This window comes from Phacochoerus africanus, chromosome 5 (genome assembly GCF_016906955.1).
Source record: "Phacochoerus africanus isolate WHEZ1 chromosome 5, ROS_Pafr_v1, whole genome shotgun sequence".
NCBI classification, from domain to species: domain Eukaryota; kingdom Metazoa; phylum Chordata; class Mammalia; order Artiodactyla; family Suidae; genus Phacochoerus; species Phacochoerus africanus.
Window position 1 is genome coordinate 9,050,071 of NC_062548.1, and position 11,869 is coordinate 9,061,939.

Below are 11,869 nucleotides of genomic sequence, written 5' to 3' on the forward strand. Positions count from 1 at the left end.
GGTCCAGGAGTGGGATTGCTGGGTCATATGATAGTTCTATATTTAGTCTTTAAGGAATCTCCATCCTGTTTTCCATGGTAGAAATTACATTCCCACCAACAGTGCATGATGTTTCCCTTTTTTCCACATCCTCCAGAACTTGCCATTTGTTGCCTTCTTGTGGATAGCCATTCTGACAGGTAAGAGGTGGTAGCTCACTGTGGTTTGAATTTTTGTTTCCCTGATGATTAGTGCTGTTGAGCATCTTTTTCATTGGCTATTGGCCTTCAGTATGTCATCTTTGAAAAAAATGTCTATCCAGGTCTTCTGCCCATTTTTAAATTGGGTTTGTTTTGTTGATATTGAATTGTATGAGTCCTTTGTGTATCTGGGGCATCTTGGATATAAGTTGGGTCACAACTCTGTCTTTCCCGCCCTGTGACACTCAGTGTCTCCCAGGATGCTTTTCTCTCCAGCAGGGCTGGCTTCTTCTGCAGAGAACCCTCGGAGGACCTCTTAGGGGCAACAAGCTGATGGGCCCCTAGGGAGCTTGTGTTAGTGGCTCCAGCTAGTGGCAACCCCACACCCAGCTCCTGGCTCTGGGCATCTGGTTCAAAATTCTTTTGTATAATACTTTACTTCATCGTCACTATCATGATAACAATTTGAATCTTGTTGTTTGCACATGACTTGCTCTTACTCCAAAAGTTCTTAGAATTTTCTTCGTCTTTTATATTCTTATCTTTCATTACAATGTGACAATGTATTTTCCTTATGTCTCCTCATGGGCACTCAACCAGCCCATGCAATCAAGCCATTTCTCTTTCTAAATAAGTGACTCAAGCTAATTCTGTGAGATCAGTTTCTATTAGTATCAGTCAGAGCAGGAGACAGATGGCATATGCTCAAATGGAGGGAGTGGAGGAGAGTTTAATAATGGGACCATTTCCAAAGTTGTGGGAAGGATTATGGGATGCAACAGGGAAGGTGGGGCATATCTGGCTAGCAAGAGTGGAGTCCCTGTGGTCCCTGTGTTTAGAGGAGCAAAGAGGGAACAATTACCAGAACCTGGAATGAGTCGCCCTTGTTGTAGGGAGAGAGACTTTGGTGGAGGAAAACAGCAACCCAGGGTGACTCAGCAAGGAGGGGATTCCCTGACCTTGATGAGCAGCTCTTTCCCATTGGCAGGTCCCAGTAGGAAACCAGGAGGCAGAGCACCTGGGTGATGTGGTCCACAGGAATCAGCCTCCTGGGGTGTGTAGGATGGAGAAGGTGGGAGAGGGGATTAGGGAGCTAAGAAGCAAATGGAAATCCTAGCATTGTTTTTTTATCCCCTTAATTAAAAAAATGAATAGACTTTTTAGAGCAGTTTTAGGTTTACCAAAAATGATCCCAAAGTACTGAGAGTTCTGAGGATGAGTGTCAACTTCTGCTAAAAACTCTGATGGCGTTCTATTACGTGAAAGCCCACACCTTTCACGCCATGGCCTTCAATGTCGTCTTGGTTCACCTTCCTCAACCCTGCCTTTCATCTTCCCATCCTTCTCTCGCTCTCTGGGTCCAGACCTCTGCTGTTCTTCAAACTTAGTGCACAGCTTTCCCCCACGAGGCACCTGTGTGACATTTGCCTTCCCTGAATGCTGCTTCTCCCTAACCCACTTCCTCCTTTTATTCACTCCTGTGGCCTCTTTAGACCTCAACACAAATCTCACTTTCTCAGGGAAGTATCCCTGGTTCCTGAAACCAGATCAGTGTACCCTGTGAGGCACCCGGCAATGTACTTGGGGGGTACTTGGTGCTCTTTCTCCCTAACGCCGATCCTAGTTTACTCTTCTGTTTATTGCATCGAATCCTCTCTCCCCACTAAACAGGAGACAGACTGTGTCTGCTTTTGCTTTCTGCGGTGTCCCCTGCATGTTGCACAGAGCCTGGCATGTGATAGGTTCTCAGTCAATGTTTTTGAATAAATGAGTAGAAGCCATAGACAGCCAGGGCAATGGAAGTCCATGTCCTGAGCAGTAGGGAACTGGGAGCTTTTCTTTACAAGTTTCAAAAGAAAAAAAAAAAAAACATGCATTTTTGCCTTTTGAGTTGAAAGGCAGAAACTGTGAATACATTTTTTTTTTAACGTTTATTTTGTTCTTATGCAAGAAATCTGGAGGAAACTGAAGCTAACACAGGCATCATCTAAGACTCAAGCTGAGAAGATGTAGGTGTGACTGTGACAGGTTGTAACGTGTTAAGGGAAAATAACTCTCCTGACAATGGAAGATGAAGCTGATAGGTACTCTCCTCATCTTTATTCCTTAGCGTTACTTCATCAGTGAGGCTAACGATTTATAAATTGTTATAAAGCAACGTCTTTACCTTTTCGATTTGATTTTAAAAAGTTGTGAAGACGGAGTTCTAGTCATGTCTCAGTGGTTAACGAACCTGACTAGTATCCTTGAGGACACGGGTTTGATCCCTGGCCTTGCTCAGTGGATCCGGAGTTGCCGTGAGCTGTAGGCTGGCAGCAGCAGCTCCTTTTCAACCCTTAGCCTGGGAACCTCCATATGCCGCCAGTGTGGCCCTAAAAAGACAAATGACAAAAAAAAAAAAAAGTTATGGCAGGAAAAAGAAAATCCCGGGGGAAAGTCTATCAGATGACTAACCCACACTTGACATAACCCATAATTACATATCCAAGTCGGTATGTAATCGACATATAACATTTTATTAGTCTCGAGTGTGCAATATAATGTTCTGGGATCGGTATTATTGCAGAACAGTCACCACAATCAGTCTAGCTAACATCTATCACCACAGAGTCCCAAAACTTTTTTCTTGTGATAAAAATTTTTAAGATCTACTCTCAGTAACTTTCAAATAAGCAAGACAGTCTTAGTAGCTATAGTCACTGTGTGTACATTACACCCCCATAACTTACGTGTTTTATATCTGGAAGTTTGTGCCTTTTGACCCCCTTCTTCCACATCGCTCACCCCCCACCCCCACTTACAGCAACCATCCATCTGTTCTCTGTATCTGTAAGCACCCTCTGTCTCTCTTTATTTTTTTTTTGGATTCCACCTATATGTGAGATCATACAATAATTTCTTTCTCTGACTCATTTCATTTAGCATAAGGCTGTCAAAGTCTATTTGCATTGCCACAAATGGCAAAGTTTCTTTCAGTTTTACAGAGTAATAATGTTCCATTGTGTATTTATAGCTTCTTTTCTTTTCTTTTGTCTTTTTTTTTTTTTTTTAAGGGCCGCAACCAAGGCATTTGGAGATTCCCAGGCTACGGGTCTAATCGGAGCTGCAGCTGCCGGCCTACACCACAGCCACAGCAATGCCAGATCTAAGCCACATCTGCGACCTACACTGCAGCTCATTGCAACACCAGATCCTTAACCCACTGAGCAAGGCCAGGGATTGAACCCACAACCTCATGGTTCCTAGTAACCATGGTATTTGTTTCCACTGTGCCACAACAGGAATTCCTACAGCCTTTTTTCTTTATTCATCTACTGATGGACCCTTAGGCTGCTTCCATGTCTTGGCCATTATAAATAATGCTGTAATGAGTGTAGGGTTGACACCTTTTTGAGTTATTGTTTTCCTTTCCTTGGGATAAATACCCAGAAGTGGAATCGCTGGATCATATCAGTAATCTCTTATTTGACTGAAGTTTGACTTTTGTTGTTCTTTTAGAAAGTCAGCTCTATTTCCTGTATTATTACATGTTGGAAAAGTTTGTTGCCTTTATAGCCGTGTAATACCTTAGTTGAGCGTAAAATTCTTGGGTGTTTTTGTTGAGTTTCGTTTGCAGGTGTTGCAAGCATTATTCATTGTCTTCCAGCGTTGGATGTTATTAATCTACATCAACCTAAAATTTTCTTATAGATTGACTTAAATCTGTTTTGCTGAAATGCCCAAAGGATTCTTTCTTTACCTTTAAATTCAGTGACTTTACCAGTGATGCCCTGATGCTGGATGTTTTGAGTCAAACTTTTTGGTATGCATGTAATATAGCTTTCAAACAAGTGAAAGAAAAATGGTTTGAATGAGAAGCTGAAAGATCCATGATTGTGTGAAATATGATGGGTTCAGCTTTGACGTACAGCAACAGAACCCAGGAGCTTAAACAAATTCAAAAAGAGTTGTCTGTGTCACATAAGGAGGAGTCTGGAGGTAGGCAGCCTGGGAGTGGGACTGACGTGCACCACAGATCTGTGGCACCAGTGGAAACCCTGGCTCCCTGTATCTTTTCCTTTCAACCAATTTAGCATTGCTTCCTTTCCTATGGTCACAAGATGTCTGCTCCTCCCAGCACCATAGCTGCATTTTAGGAGGTTGAGAAAGAGAAATGGGCTCTCTGCCTGCTAAAAGAACTTGCCTGAAGCCCAGCTCCGGGATGTCAGCTTACGTATGTTATTGGTTGGAAGTGTGTCACGTGGCAATCCCTAGTGGCAAAAAAGTCTGGGAAATGTGACTTTTTCACCAAGTGCAGGGTTGGAGAGGGGTGGTGGCTTCACTTGCAGACTTTATTTAGATTATAACTTCCATAACACACTAAGTTCATCTTACAGAAAATAAAAAGATGTATTTACAAGTTGATCTGAAAGAAGGAACATAATAATTAGAACAGAAATAAGCAAGTCGCAAAGGAAACATAACCATACTTGATTGTGAAAATGTAATTTTCCCTAATATAATTAATTTGTGATTCATGAACTGTTCCCTTCTGTACCATTTATGTAACAAGAAGAAAAATTCCTAGCTATCCCGTGCACACAGATTTTCTAAAAACATTTCTGTGGTCAGGGTTTCATTTGCTTTGCCCAGGATTCGCTGGAGGCCTGGCAATGCCTAGAATCACCACAGGACAGGTTCTCAGGCAGCGCTGATCATCCTTAGTCAGATTCACGTCGGGGAAATATGGACGCAGTAGCTTCACAGCAGAAATTAAGTGGATATAAAAATGGGGGATCCCTTCTGGCATTGTGGTGAGCTGTGCCGTAGGTGGCAGACACAGCTCAGGTCCTGGGTTGCAGTGGCATAGGCCAGGGGCTACAGTTTCCATTTGACCCCTAGCCTGGGTACCTCCATATGCCCCAGGTATGGCCCTAAAAAGACAAAAAAAAGGGGGGGGTATCCTTTGCATTTCTCCTTTTCTTTGTTTCTTTCTCCAGTGTTATAAAACACCTATGCTTTAATGCTTAGGCAAGCAACAGGAGTCAGTACACCATAGAGATGTCTCTGTAACATGATTTCTCCAATATTTCAGCCATATCTATTTGTAAATAGGGGCTGTATGGTTCACTGGTGAGACAAGGGTTATCAAAACATCATCTGTGGATTCCCTGTAAGGAAAATAACCAATCTTTTTATTAGCTCTAACATCCTCACACCAAAAAGCAAGTCTGTGTTCCGGCTCTTCATTCACCCCAGTGAAGCATATCAGTTCATTCTCTGGATGACAAAGACTTCTTTGTTCATTTGGGGGTACTTTTTCCAACTTTCTACAAAGAGCATGTTTTGCTTTTTAAAATTAGAAGACATTTTTATTTTACAAATCAGTCCATACAGAGAGTCAGGCTTTCCACTTGGGTGGCTCTGATGAACTGAAATGGATTCATCGCTTAAATCTTTGCAGGGCTCCTTGACACTCTAAACAGAGAGCCCAGCACCCAAGAGCACAATCCTCACTCACATGCATGGATGGAGTAGGTGTTGCTGGCTCTGTCCCAATGATTCATCAGTTCAGCCAACTTTTCTAGGTGGGGACGAAAGCTCTTAAGATGAACTGGCCGACCGCCGGGCTTCCCTGTCCCGCCACCACTCATGTTCTAGTTCTTACTTGTGGACATGAGGACCTGTGCATTAGAAGGAGGTAAGAGAAGGCTGCACACAGCTGAGGGGCAGGGCTCCTAGGCTTGACCATCACACCTGCTTCTCCATCCAGAGCCCCAGGATGGGCAGGACCCTCAGGTGGGGCAGACATAGGAGAGCAGGAAATCCACCTCGCTTCGGACAATGTGCTTCCCTGGGTGGATGCTGTCAGGCAGCGCCAGGCTGGAGGTCATTTCCCAGGCATCCACAAAGGCCACGCGGAGGTCTGCAAAGGCGGCTTGGAGGAGCCGGTTCACCTGGAGGGTGAACCAGTCGCTGCCGTAGACGGACTTGTAGCCGGTGTTGGCCAGTTTGATGACCACAAGAGTGCGGGGCTCCCGGGTCAGCAGCGAAGCCACGGCTGCCCGGATCCCCGCCAGTCGCTGCACAAAGATGGTCGGAGGGAAGGTGGTGAAGTGAGCGCCCAGGCTCAGCACCACCACGGTATGGGGGCCCCCAGCCAGGCCCCCCAGTTCCCGGACCACAGAGTGCAGGGAGGCCACCGGTGTGCGGAGGGAGCGCAGCGGCCAGCGGTGTGCGCGCCACTGCAGCACGATGCCCCGCGAGGCGTCCACGGCCAGCAGGGGCCCCGTCTGATGCGTGGTGTGTAGATCCACCGGCGTCAGGGCTGTGCGAGGGCGAGAGAGAAGGCTTAGGGCTTAATATGGGACCGTGTGCCACCCTCTTGAATGAAATAAAAATTGCCTCCTCTCCCGGGACATAAAGCTTCCCCCTAAATCCTAAGCCTGCTCCCCACTCAAGTTTTCAAGGTTGCCAAGAATCTCTCTACTGTCCATTTGTTTCTCTTGTAATTCTCTGCGGCTTTGATTTCCGCGTGCTGGTGGGCCTCTTCTGAAAGCTTCCCTTCTTGCCTTGGGTAATGCTACATTATTCCAAGCTGAAGAGGTGAGTCAGAAAGGAGGCTGCAGAAAGTGACAATGCCCTGCCAAGAAAGGAGCCGGTTTCCAAAGGAAGACCAATGAGACGAAATGCTACAGGGGCTGGGGAGGCTGCGCCCTGAGACTGGGTCTCCAGACTTGGTAACTAGGAGGTCACTGGCAATATGCTAGATTAGGGAGAGCAAAACCTGTCTTGCCCTGTCCCATCACAGCCACTCACAGGGCACGATGTCACACAGATACTCCCACCACTGCCGGAGCGTGGAGTCCCCCATCATGTGGATGATGCGGCCAGCCAGGCAGCCCAAGATGCTGTCAGCAGTGGAGAAGGAGCGGCTGGAGCAGGACAGGGAGTGCCACGTGTTTTGGTGGAAGAATCCAGAGGGCTTTGGGCCTGGGATCCCAGGGCGGCATGGTTGTCGAGGGGACAGAACTGTAAGCAATTGTTTGTAAGCAAAACAGTCAGTGGGTATATGAGGCTAAAGCCACAATATGGCCTAAGGGCTGCCTTTCCTGCCAGTCCCAGCATCACTTACCCAGACTCCGGTTGCTCTCCTCGGCCACCCAGATTGGAGAAATACCCTGGTGGAGGGCCTTGTCTGTCACATTCCTGAAAAGAAACCCACGGACAAGGGGGAAACGTGTGATGAGAAGGAATCCTGGACTGAGGTGAATGGGGCTTCTTGGAGGAAAGGCAGTCTCAATGCCAAGGGCATCTGTCCAGTGTCAGGGCTCCTGGGAGACAGTGAGGTAGGGGCTCAGGGAGGGATTGGAAGCTGGAGTTCAGGAATCTAGGTTCTTTGAATTTCCCGGCCTCAAGGATATGATCAGTGAAGAAAGCACAATTTGTTTAAAAATGTACTCAGGACTTTGTTTTTGTTCAGATATGGTGAGGCCAACCAATCAGGAGATGGTTGCCATTGAAAAGACAGTATGTCACTCACAGTTCCCAAGAGGTGGGGACCTGCAGTTCACGCACGGCCACCTGGGGAAACACCAGGGTTAGTCAGGAGGCATAAAGAGCAGGGGGGTGGTACATAAATAAAGGGATGAAAGCTGTTAGTGGGTTTTCATTGAAAGCAAGGGGCAAGGGTGGGTAAGCAGCGAGCAGGCTTAGGTGGGATAGTTTGCATAATTTCTGTGAGCTCTGGGCTAGAGAGATGGTCTTTAGCTGTCCAGTCCCTGGCTCAGGGGTGATTTGGAGCAGCTGCAAGATCCTGATAAAAGGAGGCACGGTGGCCTCAGGGTAGGGGGTGGGTTGCATATCAAAGTTATGCTCAAGGCAAGCTTTTTGCTCTCCCTGGGAGTCAGCTAGTCCTGGGAGGGGCAGTCCCACAAGGCCCCAAGATGGCAAAGCCTCACCAAATACAGAAAATTAAAAATACAATTAATACAAGAAGGCGCTTGGAGCCTTTTGCAAGAAGTACTAATTTTCCTGTTGGTCTCACCAAGCTCACTGCAGTTGGACCCTCACTCCCACCAGAACTGGCAACGACCAGCGTCACTCCTCAGTCCTTGTCATCCCTGCATCAGCCCAGCGGTTGCTCCCTCCTCCCTGAGACATGCCCTTTGTCTGGTTGCCACGACACTTCACTCTCCTGAGAGCCCCCTTTGCAAGCCGCCTCTCCCCAGCCTCGTTATTGCAAGTCTCTGCACACTCCGAGTCCTCACCGCCTCTGTACTTAAGATCTTTCCATAGCGCATCTGTTTCTAACATCCTATGTCATTTACTTACTGTTTATTGTCTTTTCCTCGTCCTGGGGTCTCTCTGGCCCAGCCTTGCCTCTGATCTCAAGGCCAGTAAGCAGGGCTCACTAGCAGCCAGTCCAGTTTCCCTCTGTCCTCCCCCTCGTTCCCATTCTTGCTTCCCTGGGACTAAGGAGAATTCTCAGCCTGGATTTTGCTTGGTTTCTAGGCTGCACCTCTGCTCGCTTCTCACTCAGCGGGGTCACATCCGTCCACCCTACCGCCTGACCACATATGCTGGTGATTTCTAAATTGACATCTCTCCTTACAGGGGTTGTGAGTACAGCGGAGGGACTGGGACGCTTCTCTTTGGCCAGAGTTTTATGGACCTTTGATGACCTGCCCTGACCATCGTACACCAGGTGGGGTGCCTTTTCTCCGTGTCTGCAAACCACTCGGCATGTGCCGCAGGGATGCCCACCCTACAGTGTATGTTCTAAATGGCCATGTGCCCCCATGCTGAAGACTTGCAGAGGGCAGGGATGTCAGCTATGACGTAAATGTCGTCAGTGCTTAGTGTGAAACCCGGCAGATAGAAGGTGCTCGGGAAACATGTTTAATAGACATGAACAGGGGGAATGATAAGGATAGAGGCTCAGGCAGAAAAATTGCAGGGATCTGGATTCAGGGGTTGGGGCGGGCATCCCAGACGATGCTGGGTCTCTTACCGTGCCAGCAGGGCCTCCTCGTGTGGTGTGGTCACGTTCCAGTAGCGTCCACTTGAATGTCCTACCAGTGAGTCACAGGGCAGGGTGGGGGGTTGAGCGCAGAACCAGAGCTCCCCCGAATCTTCATCCCTGTAGTGACAGGTGGACTCCTCCTTCCCAATCAACAGGGGGTTAACATTGCAAGTCACAGTTTCCTCATGTCCTGTGGGTCCCCGGAAATAGCCCGTGAAATCAATGGTGGCCCATTGGTCTCTCCAGATCCCCCGGAGAACCCCAACTGCCTCGCTGGAATGGATCAGCCGCACCTGCACCTGGGCCTGCCCTGCCCAGAGCAGTGGAAAGGTCAGCAGGTAGGTGCCGTTCTCCAGGTCCTTGACGTCTCCAGGGACCCCTGCCTTCAAGTCAGGACCCAGCAGCTGGGCCCGAAACAGATCCCCTCCGTGGCTCTTGCATCTGCCCTGGTGGTCTCTGGCAATAAGGACGGCCTCTAGGTAGCCTCCCAGGGGGTAGCTGGTCTGGGCAGGATGCCTCAGGTGGTAGGTAGAAGTCTGGGGGCTGGTGGAGGCCGAAAGGTCTCCCCCATCTCCTGGGGTCAGAGGCCAGCGCAGAAGGTGGGTCAAGTCCGAGAGCTCCTGGGGGAGAGAGCTGGAGCACTTGGCGGCAGGGCGGGGCCCTGGGGGTGGAGGGACTGCGCTGTCAGGCCAGGAAACCCTGAGGTAGATCTGCGCACAGAGAAAAAAGAACCCGTCAGTGGTTTGTGTCTCTCCATCCTTCTTCTGGGAAGAAGTTCTCAATTCACCAAACTTATCTGGTAGCAATCCGCTTGCGCTGCCTCAGGCTGCTTCCGTCCCAAAGCTGGAGTCTGAGCCACCACCACACACACCTGCAGACACCACTCGTGTTTATTTTGTATTTTTTATTGAAGTCCAGTTGTTTTATAATATTAGTTTCAGGTAGATAATGTGATTAGTATTTTTATAGATTATACTTTGTTTAAAGTGATTGTTGAGTTCCCACTGTGCCTCAGCAGGTTAAGACCCCAACTAGTTTCCATGAGGATGTGGGTTCGATCCCTGGCCTTGCTCAGTAGGTTAAGCATCTGGCATTGCCACAAGCTTCCGTGTAGGTCACAGATGCAGCTGGGATCTGGCGTGGCTGTGGCTGTGGCATAGGCAGACAGCTGCAGCTCCAAATGGGCCGTTAGCCCAGGAACTTCCATATGCTGCAGGTGCAGCTCTAAAAAAAAGAAAAAAATAGTTATTGTAAAATATTGGCTATATTCCCTGTGGTATGTAATACATCCTTGTAGCTTATTTATTTTAAACAGAGTAGTTCGTACCTCTTAAGCCCCCACCCCTACCTTGCCCTTCTCCCCCTTACCACCGTGTGTTTAAAACCATATGTTTGTGAGTTTTGCTAAAATTCCCACGACGAACAAATAGTATCTCTCTCCACCCCTCCTCTGTCCCTGCTAGCTTCTGCCCCATCGGCTTACCCAAATGCACACACACTTCCTGCCACCAGAGGAAGGGGGTCCAGGCTTGGACACACCCACGTCTGTAGCCCTCCCCACCGTTTACAAGTCCTTCTCTGCATGGACTCCCAAACTCAGAGTAAATCCCCCTGTTCCTTCCTGTTTCCTCTTTCTACAGCCGACCTCTACCATCTCCATCGCGCATTCACAAGCAGAAGCAGGAGCTAGAGTCTATGGAACTAGGCACATGGGGTCCTGGCGTTTCCCTGTACAAGAGGCAGGAGAGAGACATGTAGATGGAAGGGGCTCAGGAGGGAATGGGCTGTGGCTCCAGCTCTTTCTAGCTCCCAACAAAAATCCAAGTCTCAGGTAAGCACAAGCCTAAGAGGGCCTTGGATCATGGGAAACAAACATGATTTGAAAGCACAGCACAAATGCTTAGCAGTTCTTTCTGGGGAAGGAAGCTAATCCAGTTTGATGGCCCATCAGCATTTGATGGTCTCTAGCGTTTATCTACCCAGCATCTGTTTGTTCTGTGAGGGCATATGGGTTTTTTTGTTTTGTTTTGTTTGCTTGATTTTGCTTTGGAGTATATTACCTCCACCCAGGTCAGCTTGAGGGAGTTCGTCTGTCCAGAGGGAGATTAGGATTTATTACAAAGGAATGCAAAGAAAAAGATGACATGTGAAGGTTATAATGAAGGAGAGGAAAATGGACTGATCTTGCATGTTAAAATTTTGGAAGCTTAGTTGAAGCTTTCTGAAATGATCAGGGAACAATAGAGAGACATATTAAGAAATAACACAAGTTACTCAATTACTAGAAAACTCAAAAGCAGAGGAAAAGCGTATGTGTTAGTTAGGAATTGTTTTGGCTGATTGATACTAACTTCAGGGGCATTAGCAAAAAAAAGTTTATTTTTCTCAAAGTGAGTGTCTAGAAGGAGACAGTTGGTGGCCTTGGTTCGATGTCTTAATGATGTCAGGGCAGGGTCTCTGTGATTCTCTTGGTATCTCCCTCATGGTCCCAAAGAGGCTGCTGGAGCTCCAACCATCATATTCGCTTTTAGGATGGCAGGAAGGAGGAAAGGCAGAGCATCAAAATAGCTTTTAAAAATCCCACCCAACAACACCTGTTTGTAAGTCATTGACCACTCCTCTCTGACGGGACCTGGACATGGTCTTCCCCCTTTTTCCATTGGGAACCTTACCTAGATTTGAATTA

The 11,869-nt window shown here is 47.8% G+C and overlaps 1 protein-coding gene across 1 annotated transcript; it reads right to left on the minus strand.

Annotated features, from left to right (window-relative positions):
* Positions 1 to 5,146: 5,146 nt before the first annotated feature.
* Positions 5,147 to 10,843, minus strand: LOC125126930 (NXPE family member 3-like). The gene is made up of 5 exons (XM_047779266.1): positions 10,835 to 10,843; positions 9,172 to 9,947; positions 7,294 to 7,367; positions 6,978 to 7,190; positions 5,147 to 6,486 (listed from the first exon to the last, which is right to left on the minus strand). Exons 1-5 carry the CDS (start codon positions 10,841 to 10,843, stop codon positions 5,954 to 5,956), a joined length of 1,605 nt encoding a protein of 534 aa, XP_047635222.1. The 3' UTR covers positions 5,147 to 5,953.
* Positions 10,844 to 11,869: the final 1,026 nt, after the last annotated feature.